Genomic DNA, 19,126 nt, shown 5'->3' with positions numbered 1-19,126 from the left:
TCAGACCATTAAAATACTATCATATTAAACATATAAATAATGAAAACAGCAAAATGTCTCTTTGTTTTAGCATAAAAAAAGTAAAATTACATGAAAATGTTTATATTAACAAACTTTTTTTTTTTTTTCCCAAAAATTGTGAATAACCCAAAATGTCTTAAGATAAGTAAATGCAATTTTACCAATATTCTGCCTGTTATTAAATGTTTTGTGCATTTGTAATTGTAATGTAAGTTGTAACGCACATGTGTAAATGATAAACTAACAGTCTGAGGCAGAATATTGTTAAAATTCCACTTGTTTTACTTAAGATGTTTCCAGTCTTTCATGTTATTCAGATTTTTGTAGATGTACTGTAATAACTATCATGACTTCATTTTAGTTTTTTCACCATTATTATTTTACTGGTCTGGCCCACTTGAAACCATACTGGGCTGAATGTGGCCCCTGAACTAAAATGAGTTTGACACCCCTGATCTGTATCATCTGTCTGTTATTTTTTTCACTTTAACCTACTATTAAAACCTAAAAGGCCAGAAAACACAAAAAAAATATAAAATCTGATTTGAAAAATGTGTATTATTTATTGCATAAATAACACACAGATGCTTAACAAACCTTTCCAAAGACTTTAAAAGTGAATATTGGTTCCAAATTTTTGGTATATAAAATGAAAATTGTAATAAATTAAAACTATACTCAAATATTTGACATAAAAGCAGATCTTTACATAGGGTTTTTTCCCTTAAAAGTGCGGTAATCAAACACAGTTATCATGATAATTAGAATTTAAACGGTAATACTAACCGTCTGGAATTTTACCGCCATTGATCATTATACCGATAATTGTTACATCCCTAGTTTCAGCCTTTTTTACTCCTGACCCACATTTTAATACCACAAATTTCTGGCGACCCCAGACATTCAAAATGGAGACATTATTCCCTTAGATGTCGTAGCGGGGCCAGACGGGTGAAGAAACCTTTCCATTCTCTGTTCGGTTTGGACTGTGTCCGGGCGGGTTGAACTGTAGTAACGCATGCGGTCACATGATCAGGTCAATCCAGATCTGTCCTCTCAGATGTTACATCCTGCATTTTATTTGAACTGGATTTTTATCGAAAAACTGTGTGGTGTTTTAATTCTAATGAAATGTATATTGAATCATTAAAAAATATTTTTATTAGTAATTTATTATTTTTCTTTTTTTTATCAATTACTAGAACTTTCAGGCGACCCCATGTGCTGTAAAGACTGTTGTAAATAGACCCTGTTGATGAGCGTGTGTATTCATGACTGTGTTTTCTAACAGTGAACCTGCTCAGTGCATCTGTTTTTCTGTGGATTCATGCAGGACAATGCAGACCCGGTGCTTTTAGGAGACCATGACGTGGCCTTGGCGTCCATAGAGAAGGTTGTCGTTGGTAAGTGGGTTTACTTTGGGACACGCTGAGTCCGTTTAATGATCAGAGAATTCTGAGAACTGGAAGTAATCCGATAAATGTAATTATCAGCTCGAATGCTTTTACACGGACTGGAAAGGTGATCAGTCATAAACTCTGGTGTAGATGCTCCATTCATCAGATTTTTGTCAGAGTACGTACGTTACGTATGTAGTGATGGTAGAACCCAGCTTCCTGTTGTTGTCTTCTGCTCATGGTGAACTACGGAACTTCTGTTCTGTACGATTTTAATAGTTTTTACACATGTGCAAGACGTAACAGAACTAAGTCAGTATACATGCAGATGAAGACATGGGAGCACTGGGACAGACCCAGGTGTGTTAATCTGATTGATTCTAATCAGATTACTGCTGTGATCTGATCAAACAGACCAGATTAGACTGTTTACATGATCAATAATCATCTGATAACTCCATAAATCAGACAATGATCCGAGTATTAGTGTGGATGTAAACAGTGACTGGACCATAGAGTTAAGTATTTAGAGCAGGAGGGTCAGACTTAACCGTCCCAGTCTGATGTGAACTGGACCAGACCAGTTCAATAAGAACACAATAATATAGGAATAATGTCCAGCCCAAACTTTTATCTGTTTAAGAGTAAAGAAAGTAAAGTGACATGATGAAAACATTTACATCTACAAACCATCCTGAATATGAACAACCATGAAAAACTGAAATTAATTAACACAAATCAGAGTAATAGTTCCAATATTCTGCCTGTTTATCATTTCTACATGTTCATTCTAACAGATACAGTGGATGTACAAACACACAACATTTAAGAACAGACAGAATATTGGAACTATTACACTGGTTTATGTGAAGACGCTTCAGGTTTGTTCAGGTTAGTCACATATTTTGTAAAAGGATAGTTTGTCAATGTAAACATTTATATTGAATTTTCCTTTTTTTTGCACTAAATCATGCAGAAGAGTTTGGGTTTGTCAGTATTTGTAGGTTATTATGCTGTTATTTTACTGGTTCTGACCCACTGGAGCTCATACTGGTCTGAATGTGTCTGAACTCAAATGAGTGGTCAGATCTGGACTGTCATCTCTGTGTTTTACAAAGTCATCCCAGGGGCTGGACTGGACCCTTCGGGGTCAGACCGGACCCTTTGGACCTGGACTGGACCCTTTCCCATCAAATCAAGTCAGGTTTACAGTTCAGGCCCTGTTTACACACATGGATTAAAGACCAGCATCCAGTTCTATGTGATGGAGATGGAAACATACAAACAACAACTACATGGACAGATACAGAGCTGCTGCTGCTGCTGCTTCTGGTTCTGGTTCTTCTTCTTGTTCTTCTCCTTCTTCTTCTTCTTCTTCTCCTTTTTCTTGTTAGGGGGCCAAGCCCGCGGGGACTGGGGGACGCGTATGCCAGCATACGCGTTCCACAGTTCCAGCGGTGCTGTGGAACCCTATTGTTTTTGTACGGATTTTTATTATTATTAATCATTTTTATTCTTCCGCCGATAAAACTGTTACTGCAGCCTAAACCGTACATGGTACGGTGGTGCAATTTGGAGGGTTGGTCCAGACCCCTGCAGGGACCTCAGACGCAAAAATGTGCATATATTCACCAGGAGGGGGCGCTATAATCAAAGATAACGCGTTTTGGTCTATAACTCTCACACCGTATGTCGCACATTCAAAAACCTTATATTGTCGGATTTCCTGAATAGTACTAAATCACGTGAGCTAGGCCACGCCCATTTCCGCCATGACTTTTTTCCCTGAAAAATCGCGAAAACTGGAAAACCTACTTTTTCGAACTCCGACTTGGGACTTTGTCCGATCTGCATGAATTTTGGCACATACACTCTTCTCATGGACCTGATCCAAAGTTATTACAATAATTTTTTTTGGTTGAAAAATACGCAAATAATTAACGAGCAAATTTCTGTAGCTAGCTAAAAAAATGCTAACTCTTACATATCTCAGTCCAAGTAAAAGCTATCAACACCAGATCTTAGATGCTTGGGTCTCATGTGACTCTGAGGGTATAAGCTTAATTTGGTGAGTGTTGGCCACTAGGGGGCGCTGCAAATATAAAAAATTTATATCTCCTAAACGGCTTGACTGATTTCTACAAAATTTGGTGGGTATGATGGAGGGCCTGTCTTGAGGCCATATCTCTAAGATGGGTGTGGCTGAACAATGTGGGCGTGGCCTATTACAAGTTAAACAACAAACATTTCCTACAGCTGAACTGTTCTGCTGAGGGCTGTGAAATTTCTATGGACCCTATAGAATAGGACACAGATCTACCAGGGCAAAAACTGTGGATGTGCTCCACTAGGTGGCGCTGTAACAGACAAATACGCGTTTTTGCCTCTAACTTCCACATTTTGAATGACACATTCATAAACTTTACATCATTGTATTCCTTGGATAGAGATGAGTCTTTTGACATAGGCCACGCCCACTTCCACTGCAAATTTTTCTTTCTAAGTTGCTACATATCAAAAACATACTTTTTCGAACTCCTACTAGGGTTTAAGCCCCATTGGCTTCAAACTTTGCACATACAATCTCCAGAGGCTTTTGATCTAAAGTTATCACAATCAGCTTGTTGCTGTAAAAAATGTGCTAGTTATAAACGAACAAATTTTTTTGCTAGCTAAAAAACACATATTGTTGCATATCTTTCTCAAAAAAAATGCTATCCACATCAAACTTAAGTTACTTGTTTTAAAGATCAACCAGAGGCTCTGTGCCAAATTTGGTACAAATCGGAAAATAGGGGGCGCTATAAACAGAGAAATATCAAGTCACAAAAAAGTTGGTCCGATTCATACAAAATTTGGTGAGTATGATGTGGGGTCACTCCTGAGACCAGCTGTAAAGTTTGGTAATGATTGGTCAACGTGGGTGTAATTTATTACAACAAATCCCAGTCCCACACATTCCTCCTTTCGCATTCCTAATGCATTGGTCCCATTCCAGTGAATGCAGGGAATCCGGCTCCAACTGTTCCTGCAGCCTAAAGCGTACATGGTAGAGCGCTGACATTTGGAGGGTTGGTCCAGACCCCTGCACGGAACTGAGACGCAAACAATTATATATGTCCACCAGCAGGGGGACATAGAACCAAGGCATATGCATTTTGGTCTATAACTCCCACACTGTATGTCACATATTAAAAAACCTCATATCCTCAGATTTCCTGAATAGGGTTGAATCACATGGGTGTGTTCAGGCAGATTTGGGGGATGACTTTTTTTCCGGCAAAATTGCGAAAACTGGAAAACCTACTTTTTGAAACTCCTACTTGGGATTTTACCTGATCTGTGTGAATCTTGGCATGTACACTCTTCTCATAGACATGATACTAAGTTATCAAAAGGGTTTTTTTCGGTCAAAAAATGTTAAAATTATTAATGAATAAATTTCTGTAGCTAGCTAAAAAAATATTAACTATTACATATCTCAGAAAATTTAAATGCTATCAACTCCAAATATTAGATACTTGGTTAACATGTCACTGTGAGGGTATGAGCCGAATTTGACAAATGTTAGCCTCTACTGGGCGCTGCAAATATGTAACATTTTTATCTCTGAAACACCTTTACAGATATCTTTGTAATTCGGTGAGTATGATGTGGGGTCACTCCTGAGACCAGCTGTAAAGTTTAGTAATGATTGGTCAACGTGAGTGTAATCTATTCCAACTAATCCCAGTCCCACATATTCCTCCTTCCACTCTACTGGTGCATTTGTCCCATTCCAGTGAATACAGCGGCTCAGACGGTGGAATACTAACTCCAACTGTAAACCCTTATGAACGGGTCCCAGCCTCCACCAGCTCAGCCCCAGACCTGCGTCCTTCGGGGACGACTTCCGTGGGCTCTGTGGGGCCTGGGGTCCGAGTGGGCGGGGAGGCTTGGCCCCCGTTCATAACTGCTCGCAGTTCTAGTTCTTCTTGTTCTTCTTCTTCTCGTTCTTCTTCACAGGACTCTAATTCAGTAGAAGGATAATTCACAGGTCATCCGTTCAAAGTCCAACAGTGGAAACCATGTGTAAACTCTTTGAACTCGGACTCCATCCTGTGTTTGTTGTGTTTGTTCCAGTCGGACCAAACAGAACCAAGCTGGTGAGCCCCAACTCGTCGTTGAAATTCACTCCAGAGGAGCTGGTGCTTTACTGTCGGGACATGAGAGTCATGTGCTTCCTGTTTGACCGCCTCACCCCTGACGCCCAGGTCCTGGAGGTGAGCGGAGCCCCTCCCTCTGGGGGCGGGGTCTCATTTAGATGATAATCATATCTGAGATCAGCCAAAGCTCAGTGAACTTTGACACATGGAGCCCAAACACAAACATCCTTTAATCCAGGGTTTCCAACCTTTTAAGCCACGGCACATATTTGACATCAGAAACATCCCACAGACACACCACCAAACAAACATGTCACATAAGGTATATTTATGTACCGTACTTCCTGGTCTCTCTCTCTCTCTCTCTCTCTCTCTCTCTCTCTCTCTCTCTCTCTCTCTCTCTCTCTCTCTCTCTCTCTCTCTCTCTCTCTCTCTCTCTCTCTCTCTCTCTCTCTCTCTCTCTCTGTGTGTGTATGTTAGTGGTATAGATGAGTATGTGCATGTGCTGTTATATATACGGTATTAGTGGTATAGATGTGCATGTGCTGTTGTGTGTTTGGAGGTTCTTGTGTATGTGTTGGCTCTGGTCCAAGGCTCCAGTTACTGCCACAGTGCACAGCAGTGGTCTGGGATCTGTGAAGGCTTCTGTCTGGAGCTGATGTGACGTTGATGTGATGCTGCATGAAAGCTGATGACCTTTGTCATGTTGATGGGCTCACTGTGGTGTCGCTCCTCAGATAACTTACACCATCGCCAAGACGTACCAGCCTCTGAAACCGGGCTCAGTGTTGTCTTTCCAGAACGCTGCTCTGGGGAGCGTAGGTGAGTATTCATGTATACACGTCCATCACAGAAGATCAACCCAAATATGGCTCATGTTCTGCCCTGGGTTTTACCGCTGAAGGCTGGTATACTCTGGTATGTATTCTGGTATATACTGGTATACTCTGGTATATACTCTGGTATACACTGGTATATACTGGTATATACTGGTATACACTGGTATATACTCTGGTATACGCTGGTATACTCTGGTATACACTGGTATATTCTGGTATATACTCTGGTATATGCTGGTATACTCTGGTATACACTGGTATACTCTGGTATATACTCTGGTATATGCTGGTATACGCTGGTATACACTGGTATACGCTGATATAGGCTAGTATATGCTATTATACTCTGGTGTACTTTGATATACTCTGGTATACGCTGGTATACTCTGGTATACGCAGGTATACTCTGTTATATACTCTGGTATATGCTAGTATACACTGATATACTCTGGTATTCGCTGGTATACGCTGGTATACTCTGGTATATACTCTGGTATATGCTATTATACTCTGGTATACTACGCTGGTGTACTCTGGTGTACTCTGGTATACTCTCTGGTATACACTCTGGAATACTGTGGTATATACTCTGGTGTACTCTGGTATACTCTCTGGTATACACTTTGGTATACTCTGGTATACACTTTGGTATACTCTGGTATACTCTGGTGTACTCTGGTATACTCTAGTATATACTCTGGTGTACTCTGGTATACACTCTGGTATACTCTGGTTTATATTTTGGTACACTCTGGTTTATACTCTGGTATAATCTTGTTTATACTCTGGTGTACTCTGCTGTACTCTGGTATACTCTGGTTTATACTCTGGTATATTCTGGTATACTCTGGTTTATACTCTGGTATACTCTTGTTTATACTCTGGTGTACTCTGCTGTACTCTGGTATACTCTGGTTTATACTCTGGTATACTCTGGTATGAGTGGTATAGGATGAATCTGTGCATATGCTGTTCTATATGAAAACACCCAAATGAAGCCACTGTAACTTGTAGCTGTGAACGTTGGCTGGGGTTGACTCCATGAAGCCCTGGGTCACATGGTCTCATCTGTTTTATATGGACCCTGGTAATCAGATCTTCAGGCTTTGATTGACAGGTGCCTTTGGGAGTGTCCGTCCTTTTTCCTGACGGCAGCTTTACTGTGGCTGCGGTTCCTAGGTTCCATTCAGAAGACGCTAAAGGGCCGTAGTTGTGCAGTCGTATGTGAAGTTTTCCCATTCGAATGTTCAGTGTCTGTATTATCCAGAGGGGAACGGTCTGTTACATTCAGCAGGAAACACCAGCAACAACAACAAATACCAACAGTTCACATCCCACTGTCATTTACCCAGTTATTCAGCTAGTGTTTAGCATTAGCTAACCTCTGACCCCTTGTGTTTTTGCTGCTCACTCATTTTGTCCAAATATAGTCACCTCTGGCATCCAAAAGCCAACCTGATGACATCCAAAAGACAAACCACAGTCTTCAAAATGAAACTTTATAAACCAGTGAGTGACGTCATGGACCGCAGTCTGTGGTCCAACCTCATGTTCACCTCGGACTCATGGGTACGAAAACCTTTGACCGTTTTTATCAAACATGTCTTCTAATAGTTGGGAAAACTGACTGTTTTTTTTTTACTGTTAGTTTAAGTGTACATGTTCAAGATGAGACATATACACTGAAGAATCTGAAGTCTGTGTGTTCTACCTGAGAACCCAGAAGATGCCTGTGAGTTTATTCCATGACCAGCAACTATTTGGTTCACATTCCAAAATCATAAAAGGACTTTTCCACCAAATTGTACAGCTCTAGTGTCGAGTCTTGTCCTTAAAATGCCTAAAATCCAATAATCTGAGAAAATGTCTTCTACACACTTGGATGAAAAGAACACTTTTGTGGACGTTGCCCCTTGTTCCATGGGGAGTGAGGAGAACCCCAGAGCTGCTTTCAAAAACCCAACGTCACTAAAGGCTGTTTGTGAATTCACATCAGGAATGTCGTTCAAGTCCAGCCTGAGCTCAACGAGATGTCAAACAAGACTAAGACTGAGATCGAACCAAAGGAAAAAAATAAAGTCCACATTGGATCTGAACCACAGAAGTGGAACCAAAGGACAAAGGACTGTCCAGGTGAAGACAGCCAAAGTCAAATCCTCCTGAACAGGACATCTGACCGCTGTAGACATGATGTGTCCACATATTTACATCCATATAGTTTAGAAACATCAATGATCAAGTATCAGTTACCATTCTGACTTCAGTTCTTATTGTTTTGGATCCCAGACCCCTGTTAGAAAAGAAACACCTGGATTCAACAGGTCCACACACTGATGGACACACACTGATGGACACACACTGTTGGACACACACTGATGGACACACACTGATGGACACACACTGTTGGACACACACTGATGGACACACACTGTTGGACACACACTGTTGGACACACACTGTTGGACACACACTGGTGGACACACACTGGTGGACACACACTGGTGGACACACACTGTTGGACACACACTGGTGGACACACACTGTTGGACACACACTGATGGACACACACTGTTGGACACACACTGTTGGACACACACTGATGGACACACACTGTTGGACACACACTGGTGGACACACACTGGTGGACACACACTGTTGGACACTCACTGTTGGACACACACTGATGGACACACACTGATGGACACACACTGTTGGACACACACTGTTGGACACACACTGATGGACACACACTGTTGGACACACACTGATGGACACACACTGATGGACACACACTGTTGGACACACACTGGTGGACACACACTGTTGGACACACACTGTTGGACACACACTGGTGGACACACACTGGTGGACACTCACTGTTGGACACACACTGGTGGACACACACTGGTGGACACACACTGGTGGACACACACTGTTGGACACACACTGATGAACACACACTGTTGGACACACACTGATGGACACACACTGTTGGACACACACTGATGGACACACAGTGGATATGAGACATTAGAGCCTGTGTCCCTTATACAGTCTTCTGGTGTTAGAGTGTAATGCATTCATTGTGTCTTCTGTTCATGTAATTGTACTTCTCTTTTGTCCTGAACAGGTGTAGTTTTTAGATGTTTCCTGTTGGACAGCAGAACGTCACATGACACTTCTGAGGAAGACTGGAGTCACAGTCCAAACTGTCCAACAGGAAACATCTAACAGCTATACCTGTTCAGGACAAAAGGAACAAGAGAAGTAGAATGGTATTAGAGTATTACAGTATTACAGTATTACAATACTATAGTATTACAGTACTGCTGTACCATAGTACTGTAGTACTGTAATACTGTAGTACTGTAGTACCATAGTACTGTACAGTATTCTGTATAAGCATTGAGGCTGTTCAGACAGTGGATGACTGTCAGCTGTTGGATAAATAATGCAACCCCCCCCCCGACTAGAACATGCCTTTAGATGACCCCCAGCTGAACTCTGCCCTGAGGCCTAAGGTGTCCAGTGTGAAAACACCTGCTGCTACTGGACACTGAATACTGTATATGTGTGTGTAGATTAAATATATACACAACAAAGAGCATCAACTACTGCAAATGTAGTAGTATTACTAGTATTATTATTATTATTATTATTATTAGTAGTAGTAGTAGTAGTAGTAGTAGTAGCATTGTTGTTATGATTATTATTATTGTTGTTGTTGTTGTTATTCAGAAGGGTTTGTTGTTTTCAAATGTGCTTGAAAACTCATAGAACTTGTCACATGTATCAGAACTTGGACACATTCGTACTATTTTCTTTAGAATAGTTGCAACAAAATAATTCAAAGCCCTTCTTCCAAAATGGTAACCCTCAGGTGCTGGTGTGAGGTTTGAGCCCCACGTACCAAACTGTTTCAGGTCCAAATAGGACCAGGTCCAGACCTAAACCCAGCACAGGTCTGCCGTACTTTATCAGTCTGCCTGTAGAAGACCACATTTCAGCTTCATCTGCAGGTCGTCTGAGATGAACACCTTTGGCAGCAGTGGTTCTGTGACACTGTCCCCCAGATGGACCCAGGTGGACCCAGGTGGAATCAGATGGACCCAGATGGAACCAGGGGGACCCAGATGGACCCAAGTGGGCCAGATGGACCCAGGTGGACCAGATGGACCCAAATGGACCCAGATGGACCCAGGTGGACCCAGATGGACTCAGATGGACCCAGATGGAACCAGATGGACCCAAATGGACCCAGATGGACTCAAATGGACCCAACCCAAGCATGTGCTGCTGGTCCACAGCCACACACCTTAAACCCAACTGGAAGAGACGTCAGAGCCCAGTCAGAACACCGTCCAGCTGGACATGGACTGTCTGTCCCACACAGCTGCATTTATGTCAGTGGAAAGAATCGATTTCCACACAGACCTCTGAAAGGTTTTCCTAAGGAACCCTGAACCCTGAACCCATGCTCCACAGACAGACCTCTGACAGGTTCTCCTAAGGAACCCTGAACCCCTGCTCCACAGACCTCTGAAAGGTTCTCCTCAGGAACCCTGAACCCCTGCTCCACTGGACACTCCTAACTCTGTTGGCTGCAGTAACTTTACTGCTTAGAACAGCTGAAGATACTGTTCCATGGTGTTGAACTACCAACCCTCATTCACCTCTGAACACTGGAGAACTCAGCTCTTTTTCTGCTTAAATTCAGTTTTATTTCTAGTCCGTTATCTAACTGTGTGTAAGGTTAGATGTTCCTTCACTATTGGACTCATAAGGACACGATCATTCGAGGCGTCCATCTTTGTCTCCAGGAGTGTTCCAAGCACTGCAGCAGTGTTCACACCCACATGTTTTATCAAGTTCAAACACAAACCCGTTAAGTCAACACTTACATGAATCGCTTTTCTTCCAGAAATGAAGCAGTTTCTAAGCAACCGTCGCCGTGACGCCCACATGAACTGGTTTGAGTCTGCGGTGGACTGGGAGCAGGAGCTGGAGCGCTGTGGGGCCAACGGGTGGAGGGTGAGCGCCGTCAACGACCGCTTCGAGATGTCCACCAGGTACGGGAACGCTGACCCAAAACAGAACAGAACCAGAACCGAAACAGAACCAATACAGGACCAGTACAGAACCAGTATAGAACAAAAACAGGACCAATACAGAACAGAACCAGGACCAAAACAGAACCAAAACAGAACATATACAGAACCAATACAGAACAGAACCAGCACCAAAACAGGACCAAAACAGAACCAAAACAGGACCAATACAGAACAGAACCAGCACCAAAACAGGACCAAAACAGAACCAAAACAGGACCAATACAGAACCAGTATAGAACAAAAACAGGACCAATACAGAACAGAACCAGGACCAAAACAGAACCAAAACAGAACATATACAGAACCAAAACAGGACCAATACAGAACAGAACCAAGACCAAAACAGAACCTATACAGAACCAGTATAGAACAAAAACAGGACCAATACAGAGCAGAACCAGGACCAAAACAGAACCAAAACAGAACATATACAGAACCAATACAGAACAGAACCAGCACCAAAACAGGACCAAAACAGAACCAAAACAGGACCAATACAGAACAGAACCAGCACCAAAACAGGACCAAAACAGAACCCATACAGAACCAAAACAGGACCAATACAGAACAGAACCAAGACCAAAACAGAACCTATACAGAACCAATACAGAACCAGTATAGAACAAAAACAGGACCAATACAGAACAGAACCAGAACCAAAACAGGACCAAAACAGAACCAATACAGAACCAAAACAGGACCAATACAGAACAGAACCAGGACCAAAACAGAACCAAAACAGAACCTATACAGAACCAATACAGAACCAGTATAGAACAAAAACAGGACCAATACAGAACAGAACCAGGACCAAAACAGAACCAAAACAGAACATATACAGAACCAAAAAAGGACCAATACAGAACAGAACCAGGACCAAAACAGAACCAAAACAGAACCTATACAGAACCAATACAGAACCAGTATAGAACAAAAACAGGACCAATACAGAACAGAACCAGAACCAAAACAGAACCAATACAGAACCAAAACAGGACCAATACAGAACAGAACCAGCACCAAAACAGGATCAAAACGGAACCAAAACAGGACCAATACAGAACCAGTATAGAACAAAAACAGGACCAATACAGAACAGAAACAGAACCAAAACAGAACATATACAGAACCAATACAGGACCTAAACAGGACCAAAACAGAACCAATACAGAACCCAAACTCACCCCATGTGGTGTGAGTGTGTAAGTGCAGCTGTGTTTCAGTGGTGGATTCATGGACTGTTCTTGGTCTGATCGTCTGGTCTTTGTGTCTGTTCTCCATCAGCCTGCCTCGGTTCATCGTGGTTCCACAGAAGGTTTTAGACACTGAACTGAAGAAAAGCTTCGCCCACTTCAACGATGGACGCATCCCTGTGAGTGCATTTGACTTTCATCAGTTCAAACATTTGACCATCCAGCTGTCCTTCACTGTCCTTTACCAGTACTGAACAGGTGTCCACTCTGTCCTGAACAGGGTGTCCACTCTGTCCCGAACAGGGTGTCCACTCTGTCCTAAACGGGTGTCCACTCTGTCCCGAACAGGGTGTCCACTCTGTCCCGAACAGGGTGTCCACTCTGTCCCGAACAGGGTGTCCACTCTGTCCTAAACGGGTGTCCACTCTGTCCTGAACGGGTGTCCACTCTGTCCTGAACGGGTGTCCACACAGTGTTGTCCTTTAAACGTCTGTCCCAGTATGGTTCAAATAAATCCGACTGAAACCAGTCCGTCTGTGTTTTCCGTTGAAGCGCTGGTGTTGGCGACACCCCCGTGGCAGTGACCTACTGCGGATGTCCAGCTTCCAGAACAACATCTACCATGAGAAGGACGACATCAGGTACATGTGCATGTCTGTGTTTGACAGGGGGTCCTCTGCATGTCTAGGACGGGTTTGGACGTCACAGTCCCCTCCACTGGGCCACATGATGGAAAACAGACATACGAACATGTCCATATTCAAACCTCTATGTCTGAAATATCTGATCATATGTTACGTTTGGAGTTGACTGGACTAGTGTGTCTACATTGTATGAAATGTTTCCAACTCTGTTCATCTGTGATGCTGTCAGTCACAGTCAACACCAGATTCAACTTTAAAAGCTGATCACTGCAAATCATACAATGTCACAGAATTTGGATTCGTATCATTAACGAACATAGTTTTTTCTTATTTTCGTGTTATTTTGATACACAGTAAACCACTGAGTTAATGTATACAGTAACATTAACACCCCTCTTACCATGAGATATTTTAAGTCAACTCATCTAATATGAAATTAGCATTTAGCATGAGCTAACATGAGCTAATCTGCACTGACATAACGAAAACACATCACTAAATTAACTCTCACTAATACTTTGGTACAATATCTAGTTTTTAAACCTGATTCTCAATGTTAATGTAGATTTTAATCAGCGGCTGTGAAAACAACAACAACTCCCACATCCGTAGACCTGCAGGACTCTAGTGTGGACGGTGTGGATTTGATTTGAGACAGTTTTTAAGTTCAGTCTTGAAGGTGTTATGTGTGGGACATTCTCTTATGGGGAGGGGTGTGATGTTCCAAATACTACCTCCCCTAACAGAGGACAGACTGTCCAAAGGTGGTCCGTCTACAGGACACTACCTCCCCTAACAGAGGACAGACTGTCCAAAGGTGGTCCGTCTACAGGACACTACCTCCGCTAACAGAGGACAGACTGTCCAAAGGTGGTCCGTCTACAGGACACTACCTCCCCTAACAGAGGACAGACTGTCCAAAGGTGGCCCGTCTATAGGACACTACCTCCGCTAACAGAGGACAGACTGTCCAAAGGTGGTCCGTCTACAGGACACTACCTCCCCTAACAGAGGACAGACTGTCCAAAGGTAGTCCGTCTACAGGACACTACCTCCCCTAACAGAGGACAGACTGTCCAAAGGTGGTCCGTCTATAGGACACTACCTCCGCTAACAGAGGACAGACTGTCCAAAGGTGGTCCGTCTACAGGACACTACCCCCTAACAGAGGACAGACTGTCCAAAGGTGGCCCGTCTATAGGCACTACCTCCGCTAACAGAGGACAGACTGTCCAAAGGTGGTCCATAGGACCTACCTCCGCTAACAGAGGACAGACTGTCCAAAGGTGGTCCGTCTACAGGACACTACCTCCCCTAACAGAGGACAGACTGTCCAAAGGTGGCCCGTCTATAGGACACTACCTCCGCTAACAGAGGACAGACTGTCCAAAGGTGGTCCGTCTATAGGACACTACCTCCCCTAACAGAGGACAGACTGTCCAAAGGTGGTCCGTCTATAGGACACTACCTCCGCTAACAGAGGACAGACTGTCCAAAGGTAGTCCGTCTACAGGACACTACCTCCCCTAACAGAGGACAGACTGTCCAAAGGTGGTCCGTCTATAGGACACTTCAGTGTCCTCTGTCCACAGACCCAGTGACTCTTTTTTTCATTTCAGTTTTCTGAATTCCCTCAGCGGTGTAAGTCCAAAGAGTCCATGGAGTATTTCATATACAGTATAAGCACATTTAAAATATTTAAAATGATCTAAATTCAGAAGATCGTATGTTTCTAGAATGCGACAGTGGTGGTACGAAATTGGTTTTCTGGCAAATATGTTTAATGCTCTTTTATCTAATGATTCTATTTGTCTGAATTAGGGATGTAACGATCTGAAAATTTCATATCACGGTTATTGTGACCAAAATTATCACGGTTATCATTATTATCGCAGTATTGTTGAAATTGTGCTCAAAATGTTCAAAAAGTATTTATACACACACTGAAATAATTTAAACAAGTCGTATTTAAAAAATAAAAAAAAATAAAAGAAACTAGAAGCACTCGGAGAGCGCAGACCTCCGCCAAGGCTGATCAGTGGCCCCCCCCATGGGCCCCCCCACCCCCGATCACCACCAAAATTTAATCATTTCTTCCTTATCCCATTTCCAACAAACCCTGAAAATTTCATCCAAATCTGTCCATAACTTTTTGAGTTATGTTGCACACTAACGGACAGACAAACAAACAGACAAACAAACAAACAAACAAACAAACCCTGGCAAAAACATAACCTCCTTGGCGGAGGTAATAAAATAACAGTCCCAATGTCCCTTCTGTTGCAGAAACATTCAAATATTAACCCTTAGTGGTCTGAGCCTATTTTGGCCCTAACCCTAACCTCGTCTATATCATCTGTCTATTATTTTTTCACTTTAACCTACTATAAAAACATACAGTCTAGAAAACACAAAAAAATATATAAAATCCGATTTGAAAAATTTATATAATTTATTGCATAAACTAGAAGCACTCGGAGAGCGCAGACCTCCGCCAAGGCTGATCAGTGGCCCCCCCGTGGGCCCCCCCACCCCCGATCACCACCAAAATTTAATCATTTCTTCCTTATCCCATTTCCAACAAACCCTGAAAATTTCATCCAAATCTGTCCATAACTTTTTGAGTTATGTTGCACACTAACGGACAGACAAACAAACAAACAAACAAACAAACCCTGGCAAAAACATAACCTCCTTGGCGGAGGTAATAACACACAGATGCTTAACAAACCTTTTCAAAGACTTTAAAAGTGAGTATTGGTTCCAAATATTAAGTATAGAAAATTAAAATTGTAATAAATTCAAATGATACTCAAATATTTGACATAAAAGCAGATCTTTACATAGGCGTTTTCTCTGGAAAAGTGTGGTAATCAAACACGGTTATCATGAGAATTAGAATTTAAATGGTAATACTAACCGTTGGCAATTTAACCACGGTTTATCGTTATACTAATCGCAATCGTTACATCCCTAGTCTGAAAGTGGTTTATTTGTCACAGACCAGTTTGTAAAACAGTTCCGTACATGTGAGAACACCAGAACATGCACAAACATCCCAGGTGCCTTCAGTGTCATTGATGATCATACATATTTGAAACTGTGTAGGTTGAATTGAACTGTTTTAGAAATGTCTATATTTATGTGTATTTTCTTCTGACTTGTGATATTGCTTTGACCCAGCTTTGAACCGCTCATTTCTGCCTCTGAGTACTCGTTTGAGTGTCAGGTGGTTTTTCTGCAGATGAATCCTCATTTGTCTGAGGTTCTCTTGTAATCGTCTTTGAAAGGTCTTTTGTAGATGCTTCGATAGTTGAACACAGGAAACCAAACGCCCAAAATAACACTGGACAGAAACCAGACGGTGTTAACAGAGGTTCGACAGCAATGAGTTTCAGAAAAGCTTCCACATTTAGAAGGTTTCACAGCGCTTTGGTTTGTGTGACGGACCTCAGACCCACTGCATCAGCTCCAGCTGGAGACGGTGTCTGCGCAATGCTAACGGCGTCTGTGTGACGCTAACGGCGTCTGCGTGATGCTAATGGCGTCTGTGTTACGCTAACAGTTTCTGTGCAATTCTAACGGTATCTGCGTGATGCTAACAGTGTCTGCGCAATGCTAACACTGTCTGCGCAATGCTAACAATGTCTGCGTAATTCTAATGGTGTCTGTGTGATGCTAATGGTGCTGTGTGATACTAACGGTGTCTGCGCATTGCTAAAGGTGTCTGCGCGATGCTAACGGTGTCTGCGTGATGCTAACGGTGTCTGCCCAATGCTAACGGCGTCTGCGTGATGCTAATGGTGTCTGTCCACTGTTAACAGAGTCTGTGCGATGCTAACGGTGTCTGCGTGATGCTAATGGTGTCTGCACGATACTAACGGTGTCTGCGCATTGCTAAAGGTGTCTGCGGGATACTAACAGTGTCTGCGCATTGCTAAAGGTGTCTACACAATGCTAACGGTGTCTGCTCTGTGCTAATGGTGTCTGCGCGATGCTAACGGTGTCTGCGCATTGCTAAAGGTGTCTGTGCGATGCTAACAGTGTCAGCTCGGTGCTAATGGTGTCTTCGTGATGCTAACAGCATCTGCATGATGCTAACGATGTCTGCGCAATGCTAACAGTGTCTGCGCGATGCTAATTGTGTCTGCGTGATTCTAACACTGTCTGCACAATGCTAACGGTGTCTGCACCATACTAATGGTGTCCTGTAATGCTAACGGTGTCTGCACGATGCTAACGGTGTCTGCGCATTGCTAAAGGTGTCTGTGCGATGCTAACAGTGTCAGCTCGGTGCTAACGGTGTCTTCGTGATGCTAACAGCATCTGCATGATGCTAACGATGTCTGCACAACGCTAACAGTGTCTGCGCGATGCTAATTGTGTCTGCGTGATTCTAACACTGTCTGCACAATGCTAACAGTGTCTGCCCCATACTAACGGTGTCGCGTAATACTAACGGTGTCTGTACGATGCTAACGGCGTCTGCACGATGCTGAACGGCGTCTGTGCGACGCAAATGGCATCTGCATGATGCTAATGGTGTCTGCGCGATACTAACTGTGTCTGCGCATTGCTAAAGGTGTCTGCGCGATACTAACGGTGTCTGCACATTGCTAAAGGTGTCTGCACGATGCTAACAGTATCTGTGCGGTGCTAACGGTGTCTGGACGATGCTAACGGTGTCTGCGTGATTGTAGCGGTGTCTGCGTGATGCTAACTGTGTCTGCGCGATTCTAACAATGTCTGCGCAATGCTAACGGTGTCTGCGTGATGCTAACGGTATCTGTGCGATGCTAATGGTGTCTGCGCAATTCTAAAGGTGTCTGCGCAATGCTAAAGGCATCTGCGTGATTTTAACGGCATTTGCGCAATGCTAATGGTGTCTGTAGTGATGCTAACGGTGTCTGTGCAATTCTAACAGTGTCTGTGTGATGCTAACAGTGTCTGGGCGATGCTAACGGCACCTGCGCGATGCTAGCGGTGTCTGCACGATTCTAACGGTGTCTGCGCGATTCTAACGGCGTCTGTGTGATGCTAATGGTGTCTGCCCGAGGCTAACGGCGTCTGCGTGACGCTAACCGTGTCTGCCTGATGCTAGTGGTGTCTGCACGATGCTAACGGTGTCTGCACGATGCTAACAGTATCTGCGCAATGCTAACAGCATTTGCGCAATGCTAACGGTGTCTGTTGCGATGCTAACAGTGCTGCTGTTGTGTTGCAGGAACCTGGAGCTGGTGCTGTTTGGAAGTCTGTCATCTCTGTGTGTGGTGGTGGAGCTGGGAGGGGAGGAGCTTCCTTCCCCCTCCGACATCCAGCTGGCCCACAGCCGCCTGAGGAGCCTCTGTCTGGGAGGTGAGGACCCGCAGACTGGGACTGACTCTGGAAGAAGATGGAATACACACTTAATGAGGCTGCATTAGAAGGCACTTAATATTAGCTCATAATTAAAGTATATAAGCTTTAATGAATGAATCATAAACACATTTATTGTACAATTATAGGATTTTTATAAAAAAACTCACAAACAGGTAAATGTATTTGTACAACACCATTCAAAGAGTTTCACAAAGGCACAGAAACACATTAAAGGACATTAAAATCCTAAACTAACACTAGGACAACAGCACAATAAAACATTCAACTAAAGAAAAGTGAAAGAAGGTGAATATAAAGAAAGAAATTCAAACAGGAATAAGAGACAGTTAAAACAAATGGTAAATGACCTTTGTATGTTGAAGATTTAATATGTACAGTCGTTAACAAATGCATTCCT

General features: G+C 43.0%; 1 protein-coding gene across 1 annotated transcript in view; it reads left to right on the top strand.

Moving 5' to 3' along the window:
- Nucleotides 1-19,126, top strand: part of mtmr11 (myotubularin related protein 11) — a 65,617-nt gene that overhangs the window by 32,472 nt on the left and 14,019 nt on the right. The window contains exons 4-10 of the mRNA XM_030158897.1: nt 1,355-1,424; nt 5,541-5,680; nt 6,301-6,385; nt 11,324-11,471; nt 12,798-12,885; nt 13,259-13,347; nt 18,575-18,705. Coding sequence (XP_030014757.1) covers nt 1,355-1,424; nt 5,541-5,680; nt 6,301-6,385; nt 11,324-11,471; nt 12,798-12,885; nt 13,259-13,347; nt 18,575-18,705 — 751 coding nt within the window. The remainder of the gene's footprint in view (nt 1-1,354; nt 1,425-5,540; nt 5,681-6,300; nt 6,386-11,323; nt 11,472-12,797; nt 12,886-13,258; nt 13,348-18,574; nt 18,706-19,126) is intronic.

Source organism: Sphaeramia orbicularis, chromosome 16, assembly GCF_902148855.1.
Source record: "Sphaeramia orbicularis chromosome 16, fSphaOr1.1, whole genome shotgun sequence".
Classification (NCBI taxonomy): Eukaryota; Metazoa; Chordata; class Actinopteri; order Kurtiformes; family Apogonidae; genus Sphaeramia; species Sphaeramia orbicularis.
Note: the sequence above shows the minus strand (reverse complement) of the source record. Positions and strands in the feature narration are given on the sequence as shown.